Raw genomic sequence first — 23,612 nt, 5'->3', positions numbered from 1 at the left:
CAGCCTTAATGCACTTGCGTGTATAAAATGGACTCGTGCATTTCAAATATCTGACTTAATGTATCCAAGCCACTGCCCAACAGACACTGCACGTTGGAAACAACTGTGAGGTGGGGGTAGAAAAGGCCAAACCAAACCGGGCAGAGTGCAATAAGGGTTGGCAAGTGTCACAGTCACTCCTGTCACCAATCCTGATTCCGTGTGAAACATACTGGTTCCTTTCTCACATATCGAGGCATGAAAAAACTTATCCATATTTATTTCATTCATTGTGTCAGACATTTACTGGAGACCTGCAGTGTACCAGGCACAGTGAAGTGCTCCAGGGATGGTGAGATGAATAAGACATAGTGCCAAGGGGCACACAGTCTCCTAGAACTACTTATCCTTCAAGTTAAGCCTTATAAAATGTAATTTTTACTATCACAAAGATGGAAAAGGCATAAGGAAGTTTAAGAGCTGATGCAGTATTTCAAAAAAAGTTAATTTCCATTGAAAGCTTAATATTGAAGTCTTTATTTGTGGTAGTTCAAGCATGCTTGTGGTTTTTTTCCATTATGTTTTGAATAAAATGGCAACATGAAGTTCCTGATAATTGGTAAAATAATAAGTAGACTTAAAATTCTAAGATACGTTTTTTATATATATATATATATATAATATGAATGTAAAATTGAGGAGCAAGACTATTTTTGTTAGGAAATAACAAGGTAAATTATTCTAGGCACTTCAAAAAACGTATCAGAAGATACTTCGAGAAAAAGAAAGTGCTTTAGAAGCAAAATACCAAGCAATGGAGAGAGCAGCAACATTTGAACATGACAGAGATAAAGTTAAAAGGCAATTCAAGGTAAATTCCTTACATTTTTACCCCCAAAGCAACATGGAATAAAATAGTATATTCTAAAAGTATATATAATATATAATGCGATGAATAAATAGAAGTAAGTCATGTAGGATTCATGAAAGTTGTAAGAATTAGTGTAGAGCACTTCCACATTTTTGATTTGGACGTGGTAAACTTGAGATCATTTCAAAGAAAAACGTATGAAAGTGAACATTTTAATAGTAATTTCGAAAAAAAGGAAAGCATTTCTGTATGAGGAAAAGCATTTGGAAATATTTAGGGATGTTGTATTATTGGTATTTAGTGGGAGAGAGACAAATTTCCTAAACATCATGCAGTGCACATGACAGACTCACGCCACAGACATGCATCCTGCTGGAATTCCAGTGGCTTCCAGTTGCAAAACAGTAAGGTAAAGGTACTAGGACATTCACCCTATGAAAGAGGAAATTGAGGACCAAATGAATATTGGTTTTATGAATGAAATATTTTTTCCTTAAAGTTGATGACACAACTTTTTGATTATGAAAAAGCTTTCAAAATTAAAATTATTCTTTTTAAAGATTTTTAGGGAGACCAAAGAAAACGAAATTCAGGACTTACTGAGGGCCAAGAGGGAGTTGGAGAGCAAACTTCAGAGGCTACAGGCTCAGGGTATCCAAGTATTTGATCCTGGGGAGTCTGATTCAGATGACAACTGTACAGATGTCACTGGTAAGTGTATATCCTATTTATATTTTGAGCTTTCAACATGGCTGTAATGATATATAGAGCCAACTTTGAATTCTGCTAGATTTCTTTTACTTATGTATATTAGGTTATTGCTTTAACTACTGTTGCAAATAGTGTCGTGCATTCTCTCTGTCAGCTGCTAAGACACCTCTTCTCCACGAAGTGTATGAATTTGGGGACTGAAGTTCCTTCTACCTTGTCACTCTGCCAACCCTAACCCATAACTTTTACTCTCTAGTCTAAGATAGCTACCCCAGCTCCCACCAGCGCATCTGCATTTTAGCCAAGGGAAAGAAGGAAGGGGAAAACATGTTCCTTTCCCAGAAAGTACAACCTAAGATCACTTCTCAAATCCCATTAGTCAGAACTATAACTGGGAAGACTGGATAGTGTAATCAGCAGCCAGGCAGACATGTGTCCAACTAAAATGTGATGTTCTGTTACTGAAGAAAGAAGAGGAGAATAGATATTGGAGTTACTAGTCTCTGCAATGTTATTTCTTTACATAGTGATGTATTCTTTGCAACTATCATTTAGAATACTTGCGTTATAGTTCACTGAGTGGTTTCCAGTATAGCCTTGTGAACTATTCAAAAAGTATTTGTTTTATAATTAAACAAATAAAACATGTTTTCTGGAAATAAAAGCTTGAAATCACAGAGTGAAAGGGTTTACATATTCTAAGAAAATGTTAAAGTGTGATTGATACTGAAAAAAGAAAAATATTCTATTTTAAAATGCAGTGGAAAAATGTAGTCACTCTCCCATTTGTAATGAACTGTAAGTATATTCTCACAAATGGATGCATTTTGGAGTAAAATATAGTAACTGACAGTTCCTTCTTAATTTTCACTGTAGTATCATTGGAATCTGACCAACATCCTGGAATTTTTATTGCTAACTTTTAAGGAAAAAAATGAAGGCTGGGCGCAGTGGCTCATGCCTGTAATCCCAGCACTTTGGGAGGCCAAGGCGGGCGGATCACGAGGTCAAAAGATCAAGACCATCCTGGCCAACATGGTGAAACCCCGTCTCTACTAAATACAAAAATTACCTGGGCGTGGTGGTGTGTGCCTGTAGTCCCAGCTACTCGGGAGGCTGAGGCAGGAGAATCGCTTGAACCCAGGAGGTGAAAAAAAAAAAAAAAAAGATTCTTAATGGCCAAGAGTAGCTGAGAAAATGCATTTTTATACCCCAACACAAGTCTTAGTGATTATTTCAGTATTGACATATTCAAATGTACAGTGTTTCAAAACTATTGTAATTGTCTTGGCAAGTTAGAAACAAATTCCTTTCTAGGTCTTTTTTCATATTTTGTTTTAAACATGAAGAAGGAACACTTGAGGGGGAATATCACCCATTTGAGATTCAAAGAGCTACAAATAGTAAGCTCAGTTTTGCCAGAGATTTAGCTCAAATAACAATTTACTTATAGTTATCAAGGATGTAGATATTCTGACAAATATAATTGATCAGAAAATCATCATGTTCATAAGTAGCTATGGATTCAGACATTGATTTTGTTGCTCTAGGAGGTTGAGAAGGATGTACTCCCTGCTGTAAAGAGTTTATGTCCTAATAAATTATGAATATTTTTATATTTATGTGTGTTAGTAACAGTCTGCCTTTGAGGTTTTTTCCTTCAGATTTTAACTGGTGCCTAAGCTGTACAGTTGGAAATGTTTTTTAGAATTTTTTTTTGTAAAATGTTTTTAACTTCCTTCTTACTATTTCTTTTTTCTTGTATTCTTGTTTATTTTCATCTTTCTCTTTTTAATCTGCTCTTTGAATTTGAGATGATAACCAGAATTATGTTAATCAGTATCTTTGAACTTTGCCAAAAGTTGATGGCAAAGTATTTTCAAAATCGTTTGAATATTTGTAATATTTTAATATTTTTTAAAATTAGAAATCCTGTTCAGTATATGTGATGAGTTTTTGAACATTCAATAAGCTGGCTTTCACAAGATAAAGATCTCTTGCTGAACAGCTGCTGGAGCCCAATGTGAATATTGGACTGGCGGAGCCTTGGGAAGTGAACCTTCCATAGGAAGCATGATCCAGCTTCAGCAGTCCTTCAGAGGCCCTGAGTTTGCCCATAGTTCTATAGACGTGGAAGGACCCTTTGCAAATGTTAACAGAGGTAATACATGCTGTTTGTCAATTACTTGCCTAGTGGTAGTGACTGTTCATGTTTTATAATCTTGTGCTAGAACTATTAATACCATTAGCAAAGCATGAAATTTGTGTTCCTAGTGCTTTCCATTGACAAATCATCATACAGTGGGGCTGTAACTAACAAGGAAGGATGAGGTTACATAATTCATATGGGGATCAGATGGTACTCCTGCCAGCCTGGCCAGCCAGGTTCTAGTAAGTGTATTCTGGTCTGAATTATCTGGTGTTTTAGTTGAGCAGCAAATCTAATGTAGATTAACTGAAAAACAGTAGGTTTTAATCTTTCCCTCTGCTTCTTTGATAGTGCTGAAGATTAGAGCAGGTTATGGAGCAAAATACCAAAAAGCTCTATTAGGTAATATAGTACAGTTTTCCTTCTATATCCACAGATCCACTCAACCACTGATCAAAAATATTTGGAAAAATAACAATGAAAATAACAATACAACAATAAAAATAGAAATAAGAAACAATACAGTATAACAACTATTTACATAGTATTTACATTGCATGAGGTATTGTAAATAACTAGAGATTATTTAAAGCAGGGGTATCCAATCTTTTAGCTTCCCTGGCCCACATTGAAAGAAGAATTGTCTTTGGCCGCAAATAAAATACACTAACACTAATGATAGTTGATGAGCTAAAAAAAATTGCAAAAAAAGTCTTACAATGTTGTGTTGGGCTGCAAAGCCATCCTGGGCCACATGAGGCCCATGGGCCGCGGATTGGACCAGCTTGATTTAAAGAATATGGGAGGATGTGTGTAATTTATATGCAAACACCACATGATTTTATGTAAGGGACCTGAGCATCTGTGGATTTGGTATGTGAGGGGAAGTGCTGGTACCAATCCTCCATTGATACCAAGGAACAACTGTATTCATAATCAAAAGAATATTTTCCTTATTTTTATATAACATAGTATCCAGAATAGCTCTAAGATCTGTTCAGAATTTCAATATCAGTGCAGACCTAAGAAATTATAAGTAGTTCTACTCTTTTTCCTTAAAACCGTACAATTATTTCTCTATCAGCAAAATGAAAATCATTTTTAAAATTGTGCCTTTTGAACTAGCCAAATATGTGTTAAATTTTTATTCTCACTAAATATAGTTAGCATAAGGCTACTTTTCATTTTATGCCATTCTTGAACATTCTTTTAACTCAATATATTTCAAGAATAATAAGAAAGTAAAGCTATAGATCCTCTTGGGAATGTAGGCTAACTTCAGGTAACAAACTAATTGAGTAACTCATGTAAAATTTTTTCATGACACTTGACTGGAACCACTGGTGCCTCAGGGAAGACCACTGGTGACATTCATTGCTTCAAGTCCTAGGATAGAATTTGAGTTTAGAAAACTAATTGCCTTCGAATATATTACTCTAGAAGGTATGGCAGTATTAACATGTAAGATCAGATTCCATTCTATAATGCCTGTTATGTTTTTTATACTTTTTTAGAATGATCAAATGTGTTCTGGTAATTTTTTCATGAACTTGAGAAATTTTATTTTCAGATGATTGGGATATTGCTGTAGCTAGTTTATTACAAGTTACTCCTCTGTTTTCACATTCTCTGTGGAGTAACACTGTCAGATGTTACCTCATTTATACAGATGAAACCCAGCCTGAGATGGATCTTTTCCTTAAGGTGAGGATATTTATAAATTCTGTATCAACCAATTTAAAATATAAGTTAATATTATATTCTGTTTCTGATACTACTGTATCTCAACCAAATAGTTTCCTACTAGATTATATGTCTTAAAAGAACAGGAAGCGTGTTGGGCTTTTCTTAAGAGAAAATATTGTTCAGTATTATATGTAAAGAAAGGTGGTGAATTGAGGGTTTATTTATTTATTTTTACTTTCTGGAATTAACTTTCCTAGGACAGGAGCTAAGACAGAAAAAGAAGGTTTTAACTCGTTTTAGTTAGTTTTAAATGTCAAACTAAGGTGTTGGAACTTTCTAGAGTTTTTTTTGTTTGTGTGTTTGTTTGCTTGTTTTGAGACAGTGTCTTGCTGTGTTGCCTGGGCTGGAGGGCAGTGGCACAGTCATAGCTCACTGTAGCCTAAAACTCCTGAGCTCAAGCAATCTTCCCACTCAGTCCTCCAGAACAGCTAGGACTACAGGTACACACCACCACATACGGCTAATTTTATTTTATTTTATTTTATTTTTTGCAGAGAAAGGGTCTCATTATGTTGCCTAGGCTTGTTTAGTGAATTTTTCATTGCATATTCTCCACAGTGTTTAAGACTCTTGTTGATTGTGTCTACATTAGTTACTCTCTTTGCCAGCTCTATCCTTGAGTCTGTCTCAGGTAGTAAAATTTTCTCCTTACCATGGTTTAAATTTTCCAAGGCAGCCGTTGGGAGTTATTCTACGGCAAGGGTCACTATAGCCAGTTGGTGAAATCTGGCCTGCTGCCTGTTTTAAATGGCCCAGAGATAAGGTTGGTTTTCACAGTTTAAGTGGTAGAAAAAAATCAAAAGGAGAATAATATTTTATGACGTGGAAATTATATGAAATACAAATTTTAGTGTCTATCAAGTTTTATTAGAACATTGCTGCACTCATTCGTTTACGTATCATCCATGGCAGCACTACAACACCAATTCAATGGCAGAGTAAATTGTGATAGAAACCAAATAAACCACAAAGATCCCTGCTAAAGCAGCCAAGTTGTTAAGCTATTATTATTTTTGTAGAAATATTTGCTATCTAACCCTTTATATAAAAAGCTTGCCTACCAGTGTTCCAAGGGAATTTTATAGAATCTGTGTGTCACATGCTATACCTGCTATATTAACATCTTCCCTGTTGTTGATTACCAAATTCATTTAGCTTTCCTTTGTGATATTATTCAATTTTAGTAAAAAGATAAAATATTTTAAAGCCCAAAGCTTCCATCCAGTAATTGAATATGTTATTCCCAAGGACATTTTGAGGGCATTACTAATTTCTTTCATAATAATAGTCATCATTACTTACTAACTTAATTATAGATTTATGTGTTTTTAACTTATATTGCTGTGCTTTAGCGTTCTGATATATCATGGTGGATGTTTTTTACTATACAGATTTATGGATCTATATTTTGCACTCTTTATGACAATAAAACAGATTGTTCATAGTAATAATAACAAAAAGAAACAAATACCAAAGCAAAATAGCCTAATACTGTCTCCTGTTGTTCTAGGTTTATTATGAAATAAGTCATTTTCTGAGCTAGAAAAAGGCCAAGTTGCTAAGCTATTATTATTTGTATTTGAGAGAAACTTGCCTTTTTAAGATCTTCTTTAAAATGTGATTATTTTTAAAATTTTATATGAAAAGATATCCAGTATAACCTGTTTTAAAGCGTGCTTTTTATTTTAAGTAATATGAATCTCACTTGATCTTTAGTTAAATACATTAAACTTTTGTATGTTTTCATTTGTTTTTAGGACTATTCACCTAAACTTAAGAGAATGTGCGAGACAATGGGATATTTTTTCCATGCTGTTTATTTTCCAATAGATGTTGAAAATCAATACCTCACTGTAAGAAAATGGGAAATTGAGAAAAGTTCTTTAGTTATTTTATTTATTCACTTAACATTACCAAGGTAAGCTGAAAAAAAATGTAATTCATTATAAGCAGTAAACTGTAAATAGAATTGAGTTTGCCAAATAAGCTTCAAAGATAAATTTTAATTGCATCCTTATAATAAAAAAATCCATGGAATTCAATAAATTCTACAACTGTTTCACATTTAAATAAAATAAAGAATTAAAAGTTTTATGCTGTTAGACTTGTTTCATAGGTCATATGATCAACATCTTAATTTTTAGCTTATTTTGATCAGAGTTTGGCAAATATAGCCCAAGGGCCAAATCTAACCAGGAGTTTGCTTTTGTAAATAAAGTTTCACAGCCACATTCATTCATCTTTATATATATATATTTTTTTTTTTTTTTTTTTTTTGGAGACAGAGTCTTGCTCTGTCGTCCAGGCTGGAGTGCGGTGGCGCAATCTCAGCTCACTGCAAGCTCCACCTCCCGGGTTCACACCATTCTCCTGCCTCAGCCTCCTGAGTAGCTGGGACTACAGGCACCCACCACCACGCCTGGCTAATTTTTTGTATTTTTAGTAGAGACGGGGTTTCACTGTGCTAGCCAGGATGGTCTCGATCTCCTAACCTTGTGATCCGCATGCCTTGGCCTCCCAAAGTGCTGGGATTACAGGCGTAGGCCAACACACCTGGCCCATTCATGTATTTTCTACAGCTGCCTTCATACTATAATAGCAAAGTTGAATCTTTACAACAGAAACCATGTGTCCTACAAAACCTGAGTTGTTTACTATCTGGCCTTTTACAGAAAAAGTTGATAACCCCTAATTTCAGTAATCAACATTAACCTTCATTGTTTTCTTTCTTTGGATACAAACTGAGAGGTATTTGAACTATGTATGTTACATATAAAGTTCATGTACTTGATCACTTGTGTAGGTGTTGAATCATAATTTACATTTTCTGAGGAGCTTACTATTTAAATAGACCCAGTCAAGTGAACAGTGTTCTTATAATGTGAATATAATTATGCTAATGAATCTTGTCTGTGAGTAAAGATTTTTTTTCACCAGTTAGATATAGAGATAAAGGACAAAATAAGTTTAATAAGAGGCTAATTTTTCTTTCTAGATTTACTGTCTAAATTTAACCTTTCCAAAGCATTTTGCTTTTTAAATTGTGGACCAACTCTGACTTTAACTGTGTATGGATATATGTAGGGCCTTAAGTTTCACCAGTTTCCCTGTAGCATAGCCCATTGTAGACTCTTAAGACTTTGCCTAGTGGCCAGGTGAACAGGGAACTACCTGGTCAATGAGCCTTCATCCAGAATATGTTTAAGGAGTTCTTCAACTTGATTGCCTTCAGTAGGGTTTCATTGCTATCCACCCCTTCCCTTTTCTTTCCCTGTTTTTATATTTATTAAGGATATATCTTATCTTATTACTTAATGATTGAGTAGTTTTTTTATCTTACTTGGTAATATGTTATTTGTTGTTACATTATTTTTTCTAATTCTTATCTTTGATCCATAAAACCATTTTGTTTTTTCTTTACATTAAAGAAACTTTCTGGGTGACAGAGCATGACCCTGTCTGAAAAACAAACAAAAACCTTACTTTTTAATAAAACATTGTATACATTATTTTTACACTTTAACATTTATTTTTCTTTTCCAATTTTAAACTCTTCTTAATGTTTTCCTCCCCATTTATTTCATATTTTATTACTTTTGCTTAGATTTCAGTTTATCTCCTTTTAGTAAAATTTTATATTGTACATTTTTAAAAATTTTATTCTTGTTAAAGAAATGAGGATTTTAATTTCTTAAATTTAATAATTTTAGTCTCTACTTTGGCTTTATTTTACTTAAACTTTTCTTATTCCAGTTGCTTATTATTTTATTATTTGTTTCTTTCATGCCTGTCAAGAGGTATGGCAGTGGGGATGGGCTCCACACCACAAACAAGGGCTGTTGGAGCCTTTGTTTCAAATTGTGCCTTCGCCTACGCTGATGACTACCCCATCCTTCCCAAAAGATGAATCTAGGAAAGCCTCTCCTGAGCAGCTTGGAAGCTCTATGGGGAAACACCTTCCTGGTCAATAATTATTCCCTGTGTGCAGATGGTATCCACAGAGTTATTTGAAGATAGTGTTCAGTGGCTTCTCACACTATTCAGGCCTCTTATAAGAAATTATGAAGCTCAAAATGTATGGTTTTGGGGTACAAAATGATTGGATTTGGAGCAAACTATGCTAACAACATGCTTAGTTGTAGGCTGGGAAGGTAGGCAGGAAGTCATGCTTAGTGAGGTACACAGGCACTGTGCCTCTCGGTGTCACTGACCAGAGAAGGTGCATTAGAGGGAAACAGCCAGACTCCTGCACTGCTTTTCCAGGGATTCTTCTTTAATGCCTTTAATTTGACCAGCCTCACTTCATGGAAGGAGAAAAATCCCGGGAGAAATCTCCTGCAATGAAGGATGGGAACTGAAATATGGTGAGTCCGGGAGAGGCTGGCTGAGTAGGAATATTCCAGATAAAGGTTTAAAAATGAGGAATTCTTTGCTCATGATTGGCCCTCTTTCATTACATCAGCACCCTTGTGGGGCAGACCAGACTCACTAAGAATGCTTGAACCTACGTAGAAGGAGAGGTGCCTCTCCCTTTGCACAGCAGCACAGAGGGGCGACTGTGACTGGTTTTCCTCAGGGCATCATCAGTCTTTCTCAAGGGATGGGGAGGCTTCCGTGCCTAAATGGTAATTCAGTCACCTTTCAAGACTTCTTAGGCCCTATTATTGGTTTCATTCAGTTTTTTTTTTTTTTTTTTTTTTAACCAGATCACCTATAGAGTTTCGTTATAGAATTTAAGCAAGTGGAAGCCCTTGTTTGTTCTATAATTGAACTTTCTTCATTATGCCTCAGCTTTACTGTTTTAACTCCTCCAGCCCCACAAAGCTACATCTTCTCTTGCAGCTCCTCCCCTACATTTTTGTCTGCTCAGGCTACTTTCTGAAGGGATCCTAAAGTGCAACTTATCAACATATTAGCTGGCCTGTTATACTATCTAACTTCAGCAATTATCAACTCATGACTAGTTGTTTCATCTGTAGCATCTGCTTCTGTTCCACCAAATTATTTGAAGAAAATCGCAAAGATCATATCATTTTATCTGAGCCCCATGGGTCAGTTTTGTAGGGAATGTTTTGAAATATGGACATGTGCCTGAACAGCAAGCCCATTCTTTGGTCTTCTAATGGGCCACAGACTTTTCCCCCAAAGCACTGACAGATGAATCATTGAAATTCCAAAATTCTATAGAACATGGCCAGAGTGATTTTAACATAGAAAACTTCTGTGGTTTGGGTAGAATGGATTGGCACAGAAATATACCACAGAATGTTTCTTAATTTTTAATATTTTGGGCTAGTAGTCTAATTTGCAGATTCTGAATCATACAGTATCGCCCTTCTACACATACACACACACCCCCCCCCCCACAAAAAAATTTGTTTCCCTAAACAACTTTCATTTAATGCTTTCTAGAAAGGGGAATTGGTTGCAGTGTCCTTTGTTGTGTAGAAAACCCCAGTAGATGTGGGCTGCACTCAGTGCTTCATGCCTATAATCCCAGCACTTTGGGAGGCCAAGGTGAGAGGATCACTTGAGCCCAGGAATTCAAGACTTGCCTGGGCAACATGGTGAAACCCTATCTCTACAAAAAATACAAAAATTAGCTGGGTATGGTGGCGTGTGCCTGTGGGCCTAGCTACTGGGTAGGCTGAGGTGGGAGGATCGCTTGAGCCCAGGAGGTTAAAGCTGCAGTGGGCTGTGATTGCACCACTGCACACCAGGCTGGGTGACAGAGTGAGACCCTGTCTCAAAAAGAAAAAAAAAAAAAAAAGGGAGAGAAAGAAAGAAGGGAGGGAGAGAGAGAGAAGACCTCAGCAGATTATTAGTTCTAGGATTTTTTTTCTAGAATTTTCATTAAAAATATAATTTTGGTTCCCTGTAACAAAGTTGTTTTTTGGGATTTTTTTACCTTCACCTCAGTCACCCAGCCTCTTCCAATCTGTCTGCAGATCTTTCTTGTAGTATATATTTGGTATAAGGATTAGGGTCATTTATTAGATGAGAAAAGTCTGAAAGAACTGGGAAAGAGAAAACTCAAAACTTTGGGGCTGCCATCCAAACAGAGAAGCACCTCTCCTAGGTAGGTTCAAGAATTCTTAGTGAGCCTGGTCTGCCCAAGAAGGGTGCTGACATAATGAAGGAGGGCCAATCAAGAGCAAAGAATTCCTCATTTTGAAACCTTTATCTGGAATAAAGGCCTCTCCTGGACTTGCCATATTTTAGTTCGTATCTTTCATTGTAAGAGATTTCTCCTGTGATTCAGCCATGAAGGGAGGCGGGTCAAATTAAAGGCATTAAAAAGAACTCCTGGAAAAGCAGTGCAGGAGCCTGGCTGTTGCCCTGGATGGTGCCTGTGTACCTACCCACGCATGACCTCCTGCCTACTTGTGTTAACATGGAAATTATACATTTTTAAATGGAATTTTGTTTGCCATCTATTTTCAAAGTCTCGTGAGTCTAGTCCATTATTTTGAGCCAAGTTTAAGAGTATTTTTGAGATCTTTTTTAGGTTTACAAAATAAAGTTTTATGTGCTTTACAATTTAATGCATAATTTATTATATTTATGCTCACTGTTGGCTAATGAATATATTATATTTTAAGACCAAGCTGGAAGAGAGCCATAACACATCTATTTTTGGAAAGCTTCACTTGTTGTGCAGTTGGACCTTTTCTGGCCACTTGTCACTGTAGTAAAACTCTATTATTGGCACTTAGGTTGATTAACTAACTGCTTGCTGCCACAATGCAATATAGCACACAAAATGCTGATTTCCAATCTAGCCTTTTATTGGAAGACTGTGAAGAAGCTTTTCTGAAAAACCCTGAAGGAAAACCTCGATTAATCTTTCATCGTTTGGAAGATGGAAAAGTCAGTTCTGACTCTGTCCAGCAATTGATTGATCAAGTTTCTAATCTAAACAAGACCAACAAAGCCAAGGTAAAATTCATAGGCATTTTTGAAAAACACACGTAGGTGAGGGAAAAACTGGAGCAAAGGCCATGAGGTGGGCATGAGCCTGGCATATCTGGAGAGGGGAGAGAAACCAGTGTGGCTGGAACAGATAAGTGAGGGGAGTAGGAGGAGAGGGGGCCTCATTGATTGTGAAGAACCTCGGAGGCCATTTTGAGGATATTAGCTTTTCACTTGGAGTGAGATGGGGAGCCATTGCAGGACTGTAAGCAACAGAATAAGGGCTGGCGTGATCATCTGACAGTGATCTTTCTGGCTGCCATGTTGAGAATAGGTGGTCATTTAGGGAGTAGTGTGCAGAGTCTGAGAGCCATTGCCATCATCCAGGTGAGAGATGCTGGTGGCTCCAAGCAGGGTGGTGGTAGAGGAAATAATGAGAAGTGGTAGGATTCTGAATAAATTTTGACAGTAGAGCCAATAGGATTTCTTAACAGATTGGTTGTGGGTTGTGAGAAAAGAGAGAGAAATAAATTGCAGTGTGTGGCTAGCAAGAGTATGATCTGTATGATCAGATGGTATTTTGTGCTTTTCTCCCAAGCACAGAGTTCTTCTGTCTACTGACCAAGGATTAGTGTCAGGAGGAGACTTTTTTTTTTAAGAGACAGAGTCTCACTCTGTCACCCAGGCTGGAGTGTGGTGGCTTGTTCATAGCTCATTGAAGCCTCAAACTCCTGGACTCAGAGATCAAGCAGTCCTCCCACCTCAGCATCTTGAGTAGCTGGGACTACAGGCACGGGCCACCATGCCTGGCTACTTTATTAAAATTTTTATAGAGATGGGGACTCATTCTGTTGTCCACGCTGCAGGAGGAGACTTTTTATAGTGACTTTTCCTAAGAGCATTGGGGAAAGAAAAAGCTGATGATGGGATGAGAGAAATTTGATCATTCCTAGATGCATGTTGGGATAATTTTTAGAATAGATATTATAGGCTTTTTATTACTGTACACGGAGACAACTTGGTAAATGTCTGTAGTTAATGTGAATAATACAATTGAAAACAACTCTAGGATTTTTACAGAGTTTTCACTTCCCTGTGCCCAGCCAAGAAATAAAATCAAATATGAATACAAGCATTTTTCTTTCCATCATTTAGTATTGAAAAGATAGCTTGAGAGCAGCATGACACATAAAATTAAAGAGACTAAGACAAAAAGGAAGTGCATTTTTATTATAATTTCCAGAGCCATTTCATTCTTTGTTTTAATTATTGTAGTATCAGCCTAGTCCACTACGTCCCACAAAAAAGATATTAATTTATCTTTTTTATTCTATTTATTCTATAACCTTTACTTTAAAAAATTTAGTATGCTAGAAGGATGAGTTTATTTTATAAAATAGGAGTGAAATAAGATCTCTCTGCCATGATTATAAATGTAAATGTAGGGTGAATCTCCATGCTTGTTCACTTGGTATGTATTGTAAAATCATTGCCTTATTCTAATTGTATCAAATATTAGTAGTAGTAGTAGACATGTTCTTACAGATTGGGCATTCTTCTTTCAGCAAACTCAGTAAGATTCCATAGTATACTATTTTGCTTTTGGCTTTTATAGAATTATAGCTTTATTGACATAAAATTGGATTTTGATGCATTTTGAAGGGTAAATATGTTGAGTGGCATGGAAATACATAAAAGAAAATTTGAAGACAGGGCAAAAAAAATGTATACTTCTTGGTTTTTTTTGTTTTTTTTTTTTTTGAGACAGGGTCTCACTCTGTCTTCCAGGCTGGAGTGCAGTAGAGCGATCTCAGCTCACTCCAAGCTCCGCCTCCCGGGTTCACACCATTCTCTTGCGTCAACCTCCTGAGTAGCTGGGACTACAGGCACCTGCCACCACGCCCGGCTAATTTTTTGTATTTTTAGTAGAGATGGGGTTTCACCATGTTAGCCAGGATGGTCTCGATCTCCTGACCTCATGATCTGTCCACCTCGACCTCCCAAAGTGCTGGGATTACAGGCATAAGCCACCGCGCCTGGCCTACTTCTTGTTTTATTGCTCCATTTTTCACACTAAATCCCTTGTGTGACCTTGGACAAGTTACTTACTTTGCCTCAGTTTACTCTTCTGTAAAATGGGGATAATAATAGTATCTCCCTCCTAAGGTTGTTGTGAAGATAAATTAGCTAATATGTGTTAAATATTTAGAATAGTTGCTGTCACATAAGCAGTATAAAAGTGTTTACCACCATTTCCTTCTGATATTATAGTTTTTCTCATTGTTCTTAAATGATTTTTATCCAGATCATTGATCACTCAGGAGATCCTGCAGAAGGAGTATATAAAACTTATATTTGTGTAGAAAAGATTATTAAACAGGTAAATATGCATTCTCTGTAAGTTTTCATCTAAAATATTTTAAGATCGCTTTCTATAAAATTGATTTTTCCAGAGAAAACCACTTGCTTGTCTTTTCGAACACAGTACCTGAGGAAGGCGCTGTTGTTTCTGTTGGGAGTCCATCCTGTGGTATGTTCTTAGTATTACTAGGACCATGTATTAATATCTTTATCTCTCATCTATCTCAGAGGACTATTTGATGCTTCAATACCTAAGTGTAAAACATATTACAAAAGTGCTAGCTAAAAACTATTTGAGAGAAAGTGTTCATTTTATTCAATAGGGAGGCTCCTCTGTGTACCCTTTGAATTTTTATATATTAGGAAAGTCCCTCTCAGGTTTTCCCCCCATGTTATCCCTAACAGAAGAGGGGGATGAAAGCATGCCTCCAGGGGGATGAGAACATGGACCAGGGAGGGGCCTTGAGCTGGAAGTCTCTATGAAGTTTCATGTGCTATCTTGAAAATTTATGTGAGTTATATATTCTGCCTGATGTGATGTCTAAGTTTGTGTTTAATATAAAAAATAATTTTAAATTTTATATTAGAAAAAATTGTAATAGTGATTATTTATTATTCCCCTCTTCCTCAAACAGAATGGGTGCAGTGGGAAGTTGTACCATGTTTAGCCTGTGGTTGCCCACACCTTCTGACACCTCCGCCAGCCAACCAAAAACCCTACTTGAGAAGTAGGAAGCATTAAGATTTATTATTAGAGAAAAAGAGTGAGCCCCAAAATGATATGACCTCTGGCAACACATTTTGTATGGTGCTCTCTAGTATAAAGATTGTCTTTATCAAATTTGAGCTTCACAGTCTTGCAAATTTTAGGACCAAGATAAATTAATTGAGCAGAATGAATGGCAGCAAGTGAAAGTGAATGTACTTACCATCATTAGTGCTTGAAGGATAACATATTTTCAGTAACTTAATATAAAAACTGAATATGACCACAGGGATACTTGAGATCAAGAAATCACATCTTAGTAATTCAATTCTTATAGCATATTTCCTAGTCGTTAGTACTTTATAACTGTTCACCAGCCAGATACAACCAAAGATGTTGTGTAACATTTTTCAGAAAACAAATTCCATGGGATGCAAATATTCCTTTAATTTTATTTTTATAAAAAGAGGTATTCATTTCTATTATTTTAATATTTTTCTTTTATTTGTTTTTAAATTAGTGATTTTTTTTATAGTTATCAGTTTATTCTTGTAGGTATTACACAAAGGCTGTATGTTTGAACTTGCCCTCCCAAAAGTAGGTGAAGCCCACTTTGGGCCTGGGTGACCGCGCTGTAAGATCTTTATTTTCTTCATTCATTTTTGTGTGGTTGTTCTTTGTGTTCAGGACATACTGGGTTTTGAGAACACAGACCTGGAGACTAAGGATTTGGGCAGTGAGGATTCCATTCCAGAAGAAGATGATTTTGGTGATGTTCTGTGGGACATACATGATGAACAAGAGCAAATGGAAACTTTTCAGCAGGCTTCTAATTCAGCCCATGAGTTGGGATTTGAGAAAGTAAGTGCTTGGAGTATTATTCCAACAGAGATCTCTCACCAGTTAAAGGCTGTATTATGATTGTATTTTCATCTAAATATAGTTAAGGTTTATGATTATATTAGTTGTCTAAGCTCATGGCTTGATTATCCATGTTGAGATGTGCTTAGGTTTGTGTCATAAGAAAGATATGTGAGATTCAAACGTGCTTATAAAGACCGAACATTTTTAGTTACAGACTGGAATTTATCAACCACATGTTTATTACGCCACCATCTGCAACTCACTCAGACCAGGATTAGGATAGCTAGGAAACTTGATAAGGATAGTAAGGCTGAGGCCAGGTGCAGTGGCTCACGCATGTAATCTCAACACTTTGGGAGGCTGAGACGAGCAGATTGCTTTAAGCCCAGGAGTTTGAAACTAGCCTGAGCAACATGGCGAAACCTTGTTTCTACAAAAAATACAAAAGTTTACCAGGCATGGTGGTATGCACCTGTAATCCCAGCTACTTGGGAGGCTGAGGTGGGAGGATCAATTGAGCACAGGAGGTCAGGGCTGCAGTGAGCCATGACCACACCCCTGCACTCCAGCCTGGGTAACAGAGCAAGACCCTGTCTTTAAAAAAAAAGAAAAGAAAAAAAAGAATAGTAAGTCTCTCTGTTCTTCCAATTCTTGAATCAAAATATTGCATTCAGAAAACAAAGCATAGTAGTTCATGAAATAGGCAGAGAAGTCCTTCTTTATCAGTCTTATCAACATCCTTAAATATCTAAACAAATTATCAGAACTTGAAATATACAATGAAATCTATGTGCAAGTTAAAAAAATGTAATACTTAGTTAAAAATTAATGTAAGACCTAATATTTTAGAGAATATTATGGTAGCTAATATTAACAGTTGTATTTTTACAGAACTTTTTGAATTTAGACTGTCCGTTAATGTCCTGGTTCCATCATTTACTAACTAGATTTCTTCAAGTTACTTGGCCACTCTAAACTTTGACTTTCTTGGCTGTAAAATGAGAATTACTAATAGTACCTACCTCATAGGTACTTGTTGCAAGGATTAAATCAGATAATGCACGTAAAGTGCTTAGCACAGTACCTGGCACATGATAAATGTTAGTCATTATTTTATGAGAAGTATTGCTAGTGTTATTTTATAAATAAAGAAATCTGAAGATTAGGGTTTGCCTAAGAGTACACGGTGAGTAGATTGCAGATCTTGGAGTTGAACCTAGTTCTTTTCTGGCTCCAGATCCTATGGTTTTTCTTTTATAGCCAGGGGTCTTAACCTGGGAAGCATGGATCCTATAAATGGGCTTTCTGTGGGACCATGAACTAAGTTATTAGGACTTATGAGGTAGTAAATCAAGACTTTCTTTTCTCCTTCAGAAGTATCATTTCTATTTGAATTATTTGAGTTCCTGGGGAATATATTCTTTAGAGATATAATTTTTCTACTTATTAATTAAATATAACAAGTAGAAAAATCGATTGAAAAACTATACCAAGTAATTCATTATAGTTGCTGGAGAATTGTGTTATTCTAAAGCAAGCCTAAAGCTGGCTTCAAACTACTTACTATACACTTTTTAAAATTCCTCATCAGCTATCATTTAGACCACTGGTACACTGAAGAAAAACTCAAGTCTCAAGATAATTTTTGAAACTCCTTAATAAGTACTAAGATACTTTGGTTTTTGAGTGTGTCCTTTTTAGCTTTGAACCAGTTTTGAGTTTCTGGGGAAAGCTTGGGAAATAGGGATTCTTGGACTTTACACCGAACTCACTTAGTTTCAAAAAGATCTCAGGCAGCCTAGGCTAACCTGATTGTCTTGGGCAGGTTGGGAGACTCCAGGTCCCCAGACAAAACCTGCCCTTATTTGGACCTTTTCTCAGTAACCCCCAGAAACTGAGGTGATTCCCAGGACAGGTGTTTATTCCTCTGACCAGGAGATCTAGGTGGCCTGCTAGTACCTTCAAGGTCTTCTGCAGTATTTTCTGTGATTTGGGGGCTACAGTGAGCTCCCTGAAACATTCTGCAAACATTTGAGTGTTGCAAAACCCCACAGGGACCTGAAATGTTGTCCTTTACCCATTAATTTACAGCAATACTATGTGTAGAAGAAATTGGGGCCCATTCTCTTTTTTTTTTTTTGAGACGGAGTCTTGCTCGGTCGCCCAGGATGGAGTGCGGGGGCGCAATCTCTGCTCACTGCAAGCTCCGCCTCCTGGGTTCACGCCATTCTCTTGCCTCAGCCTCCTGAGTAGCTGGGACTACAGGCGCCCGCCACCACACTCGGCTAATTTTGTTTTTGTATTTTTAGTAGAGACAGGATTTCACCGTGTTAGCCAGGATGTTCTCGATCTCCTGACCTCATGATCCGCCCGCCTCAGCCTTCCAAAGTGCTGCGATTACAGGCGTGAGCCACCGCACCCGGCCAGTTGAGGCCCATTCTTAGTTTACTAGTTCAGTCATGTTTTTGCCAGCCATAAAAATAGGCAATTATGAGGGTGCTGTCTACTAAAAGTAGATTTCATTTTCTCACACAGCTTTTCTCCAGTATTTTCAAAGAATAATCAGAAGTTGACTGTTCAGTAGTCTCAGAGGCATGTGCTTCCTTACAATGTAAATTCATTCTTTTTTCTAGTATTACCAACGCCTTAATGATCTAGTGGCAGCACCAGCCCCAATTCCACCTCTTCTGGTGTCTGGAGGACCAGGTTCTGGGAAGTCTCTTCTTTTATCAAAGTGGTATGAGGCAGTGCAATTAAATTATTGTTGTCATTGTTTGAATTACTGAATCTATTCAACAAAATGTATTGCATGCCTGCCTTCCTGCGCGGCCTACACTAAACATTAACAAAGTGAAAAGGAATAAAACAATAGGTTCATGCCCTGAAATGCATAGAATTTGGATGTTAGAGAGAAGACACAGAATGAGAAAGGAATAGGAAGCATGAACATTTATGATTATGTACATAAATCACATAAGTAACAGCTATGGGAGTGCTATGTAAGGAAGTGATCATATGTGATATGTCATATAACACATATGTTATTAAGTGGATTGTAGAGTAATGTGCCTTTATTTTTAATTATTGCCTTTATTTAAAAGTTTCATTGATATTTTAAATATTTGAAACCAGAAAAAAGCATACTAGAGTGAAATACATTCTACAGAACATCAAAATTAAGGATAAGCTTTACCATGAATGCAATCTAGTTCTTCAAATTATGGACTAAGGTTCATATAAGCTAATAAACTTTATTATTTCATTATGTTATTTAAAAACAAGCAGTAAAAATATTTTCTTTCATTCATAATTATTTACATTGAAGGGTTAGCATATGTAGTTGTTTCCTTTTTATTACCCTTTCATTTAAAGTTATGTTTGGAAAATAATATTTTTGTACCTAACAAATTTTCCTCTAGTAGGAATTCTTAATTAAAAGTTAATGCTTATTTTACTAATACCTTACCCTCATACTAATACCTTACCCTCATATGTTACTAATACCTTACCCTCATATGTACTAATACCTTACCCTCATATTTGGTTTCTGTTAATTAACATCTATTTGTAATTAAAATGAATCTACAATTTTTTAAAAGATTATTTAAAAGGATCTAAAAGTGGAGTAAAAACAGAAATCTCCATATTTATTTAAAAGTAACTGACCGTCTGATTGCTCAGTTAGGCAACATTTGATGTTTACTGCATTGTGAATTCTTTTTTTATTGACAGTCAAGGAACTTTATTGGTTTTATAAAAGTTCTGTCTTTTTCTTTCAGGATTCAATTACAACAGAAGAATTCCCCCAACACACTGATTCTTTCCCATTTTGTGGGAAGGCCCATGTCAACCAGCTCAGAGTCCTCCTTGATTATTAAACGACTAACTCTAAAGGTATAGTATCCCATCTTCTGGAATTACAGAATTTTATTTAGATTCAGAAATTGTTGGGACTAATAAGTACCTACTGGTAAACCAATTTTCAGTATTATCCACCTGTTTTGGTTTTGTATAAGGTTAAAAATAATATTCAATACAATCAGGTCCTCTTGGTGACCTGATTTTGGTTTATAAAAAAGTGAGAATAGAAATATTTCCCCCAGCTCTGTAACTACTTCAGTAACTACGTGTAACTACTTCAGTTTGTGTATGTTCTTATCTTGTAGTTGATGCAGCACTCTTGGTCAGTCTCTGCTCTGACACTGGATCCTGCTAAGCTTCTGGAAGAATTTCCACGTTGGCTGGAAAAACTCTCTGCTCGTCATCAAGGCAGCATCATCATCGTTATTGATTCTATAGATCAAGTTCAGGTACCGTTTTCCATTTGTTACCTATTGATACACTTAGAAAGAGATGCAAATTCAGTAATAGCTAGAGCAGGCATTTAAATTATATGTTTGTGAGAAGAAAATATGATGTTATTTTTTATATTTCTGCTTTATTTCTAGGGAGGAAACCTGGATTAAAAAAATATATCGTATGCCCACAGACACTAATATCTTATTGAGAAAGACCAACTGAATTTACACAATTAACAAAGACTATTTGTTTTGACATATTTTTAGAGCCTTGACGTTTCCTGACATGTCCAGAGTTCAAATTGGTGATAATAATGTTTTGCTACTTGTTCTTTTAAAATTCTAAAATAAATCACCCCAAAATAAGATTTTTGTCCTTAATAAGATAAACTTAATGAGAATTTCATTTTATTTGGGGAGCTATTATTGGATTGTTTTGAAATATTTTGATTAATAGATTGAATTTTGTTTTTATATTTTTAAGCAAGTTGAAAAACACATGAAATGGCTGATAGATCCACTGCCAGTGAATGTAAGAGTAATTGTTTCTGTGAATGTAGAAACATGCCCTCCAGCATGGAGGTACGATGCCAACTTTAGTTCTTTCAGAGTACATGAAATGTTTTAAGTACAAACAAGGAAAGGTTTTTAATATGCATTTATGGTTTTCATGTTTTTTATGTAACTTGCAGTGAGGATGGGGAGAAGTGGGTGAATTTACGAAAAAAAATAAAATCTGTAGGATTGTATAGATGGTGTGAGCCTGTAATCCCAGCACTTTGGGATGCCAAGGCGGGTGGATCACTTGAGGCCAGCAGTTTGAGACCAGCCTGGCCAACATGGTGAAACCCTGTCTCTACAAAAAATACAAAAATTAGCTGGGCATGGTGGCACATGCCTGTAATCCCAGCTACTTGGAAGGCTGAGGCAGGAGAATTGCTTGAACTTGGGAGGCAGAGGTTGCAGTGAGCAGAGATCGTGCCACTGCACTTCAGCCTGGGTGACAGAGGGAGACCCTGTCTCCAAAAGAAAAAAAAAAAAGGATTTGGTGGGAGGTTAGATAGATCTGGGATGCAAGGGAAAAGAAAGAGCCAGGATGATTCTGGAGTTTCTGACTTGAGAAATTAATTAATGTAGCTTCATGAACTGAAATAGGAAACACAAAGGACAGGCAGGTTGTGGGGAAAAGGTGATGAGTTTAGTTTTTAATCATGGTTAGTTTGAGTAGCTCCACATAACGATGTCTAGTAGGCGGTTACATTTATAGATGAGGAAAATAGAGAAAGGGCCAGGCTGGGAATAATAGACACCTGTTATTTTGAAATGCAAGCTCACTTTAATGGTCCTTTAAAAAGTAGTAGAGTGGCCGGGCATGGTAGCTCACATCTGTGATCCCAGCACTTCGGGAGGCCGGGGCGGGTGGATCACCTGAGGTTAGGAGTTCAAGACCAACCTGGCCAACATGGTGAAACCCATCTCTACTAAAAATACAAAAATTAGCCAGGCATGGTGGCGGGTGCTTGTAATCCCATCTACTCGGGAGGCTAAGGCAGAAGAATCGCTTGAACCCAGGAGGTGGAGGTTGTAGTGAGCCGAGATCACGCCAGTGCACTCCAGCCTGGGTGACAAGAGTGAAACTCCATCTCAAAAAACAAACAAATGGCTGGGCGTAGTGGCTTATGCCTGTAATCCCAACACTTTGGGAGGCCGAGGTGGGTGGATCAGGAGGTCAGGAGTTCGAGACCAGCCTGGCCAACAGTGAAACCCCGCCTCTACTAAAAATATAAAAAATTAGCCAGGCGTGGTGGTGGGTGCCTGTAATCCTAGCTACTTGGGAGGCTGAGACAGGAAAATCACTTGAACCTGGGAGGCAGAGGTTGCAGTGAGCCGAGATGACACTACTGCACACCAGCCCAGGCAACAGTACAAGACTCTGCCTCAAAAAAAAAAAAGTAGTAGAGCAATTAGATCCCATGGAGCAGTGTTTCTCAACCTGTTTTTGCTCCTATAAGGAGCCATTTTAGACATTTTATTTGTAATTGCCTCCCCCAAGAAATTTTAATACCACACACATATTGTATATCAGCTTGTGTATATAGATATATGTGTCTATGTGTACTTTATACATAAAAAGAGTAAGTTTTTTCACTCCCCAACAAATGCAATTTTCAGTACCATGTTGAGAATGTATATTGTAATAGTTAAATTTCAGTTGCATTACAAGTGCTTGTGGACAGTAATTGTGTCTGGTGCCACTCCTCATAGATACTCATACCTATGCTTAGTTTTACTGATAGTATGGAACATAGAACTAGAAATGTTTTACCATGTAACTGTCTAATGTATATACTGTTTATTTTATAACACCGTTTGTTGTGATTCATTGCTGAAAGTAATAATACACATATTAGAATGAGTGAGATATATTAGTTACTTAATATGATTAATAGACATTAGTTTTGCTTATTTTACAAAAGCAGTATAAAAAGTTAATTCTTGTGGTGGATTTTAAATTGTGTTGTGGGTAATTACAGTTCTTGTTGTATTATTAAAATTTCATTTTTCTTTTCTTTAAATAAAAGGTTGTGGCCTACACTTCATCTTGATCCCTTAAGTCCAAAAGATGCAAAATCTATTATAATTGCAGAATGCCACTCTGTAGACATTAAATTGAGTAAAGAGCAGGTGTGTATTTTTCATTTTGATGCAATCTTCTACTCTGTCTTATCTTTCCTATGAAACATCTTATGTGAGACTTAAAATTCAATATAGGGGATCTGTTATAAGGAAAATTGGAGTTTAGTAATTACTTTGGTAAATGTATTGCCTCTTAAACTAATGACAGGTAGAAAAGAAGCAATAAAAAGATTTTGGTCTTAAGGTTGACTTTAGTATATAATATTAAGCAGGTATTTTAAAAGCAAAAGAGCATTTTCATACTGGCCGTATCTGTGGTCTGCAGTTGGAAGGCTGCCCACAGTCGAGGAGCCACCGCTGCGTGGTGTGATGTCACAG

General features: G+C 36.6%; 1 protein-coding gene across 6 annotated transcripts in view; it reads left to right on the top strand.

The window, feature by feature from the left end:
- NPHP3 (nephrocystin 3) overlaps window positions 1-23,612 on the top strand; it is a 46,587-nt gene that overhangs the window by 1,929 nt on the left and 21,046 nt on the right. For all 6 annotated transcript variants that reach the window (XM_063662164.1, XM_054482346.2, XM_054482347.2 and 3 more), the window contains exons 2-14: window positions 725-850; window positions 1,411-1,561; window positions 3,570-3,722; window positions 5,281-5,414; window positions 7,214-7,374; window positions 12,239-12,395; window positions 14,674-14,748; window positions 16,123-16,296; window positions 18,933-19,036; window positions 20,079-20,193; window positions 20,466-20,609; window positions 21,082-21,179; window positions 23,180-23,282. In XM_063662164.1, the coding sequence (XP_063518234.1) occupies window positions 725-850; window positions 1,411-1,561; window positions 3,570-3,722; window positions 5,281-5,414; window positions 7,214-7,374; window positions 12,239-12,395; window positions 14,674-14,748; window positions 16,123-16,296; window positions 18,933-19,036; window positions 20,079-20,193; window positions 20,466-20,609; window positions 21,082-21,179; window positions 23,180-23,282 (1,695 nt within the window). The remainder of the gene's footprint in view (window positions 1-724; window positions 851-1,410; window positions 1,562-3,569; window positions 3,723-5,280; window positions 5,415-7,213; window positions 7,375-12,238; window positions 12,396-14,673; window positions 14,749-16,122; window positions 16,297-18,932; window positions 19,037-20,078; window positions 20,194-20,465; window positions 20,610-21,081; window positions 21,180-23,179; window positions 23,283-23,612) is intronic.

The sequence above is a fragment of the Pongo pygmaeus genome, chromosome 2, assembly GCF_028885625.2.
Source record: "Pongo pygmaeus isolate AG05252 chromosome 2, NHGRI_mPonPyg2-v2.0_pri, whole genome shotgun sequence".
NCBI classification, from domain to species: domain Eukaryota; kingdom Metazoa; phylum Chordata; class Mammalia; order Primates; family Hominidae; genus Pongo; species Pongo pygmaeus.
The sequence above is the reverse complement of the archived record's forward strand: the minus strand, read 5'-3'. Positions and strand labels throughout refer to the sequence as shown.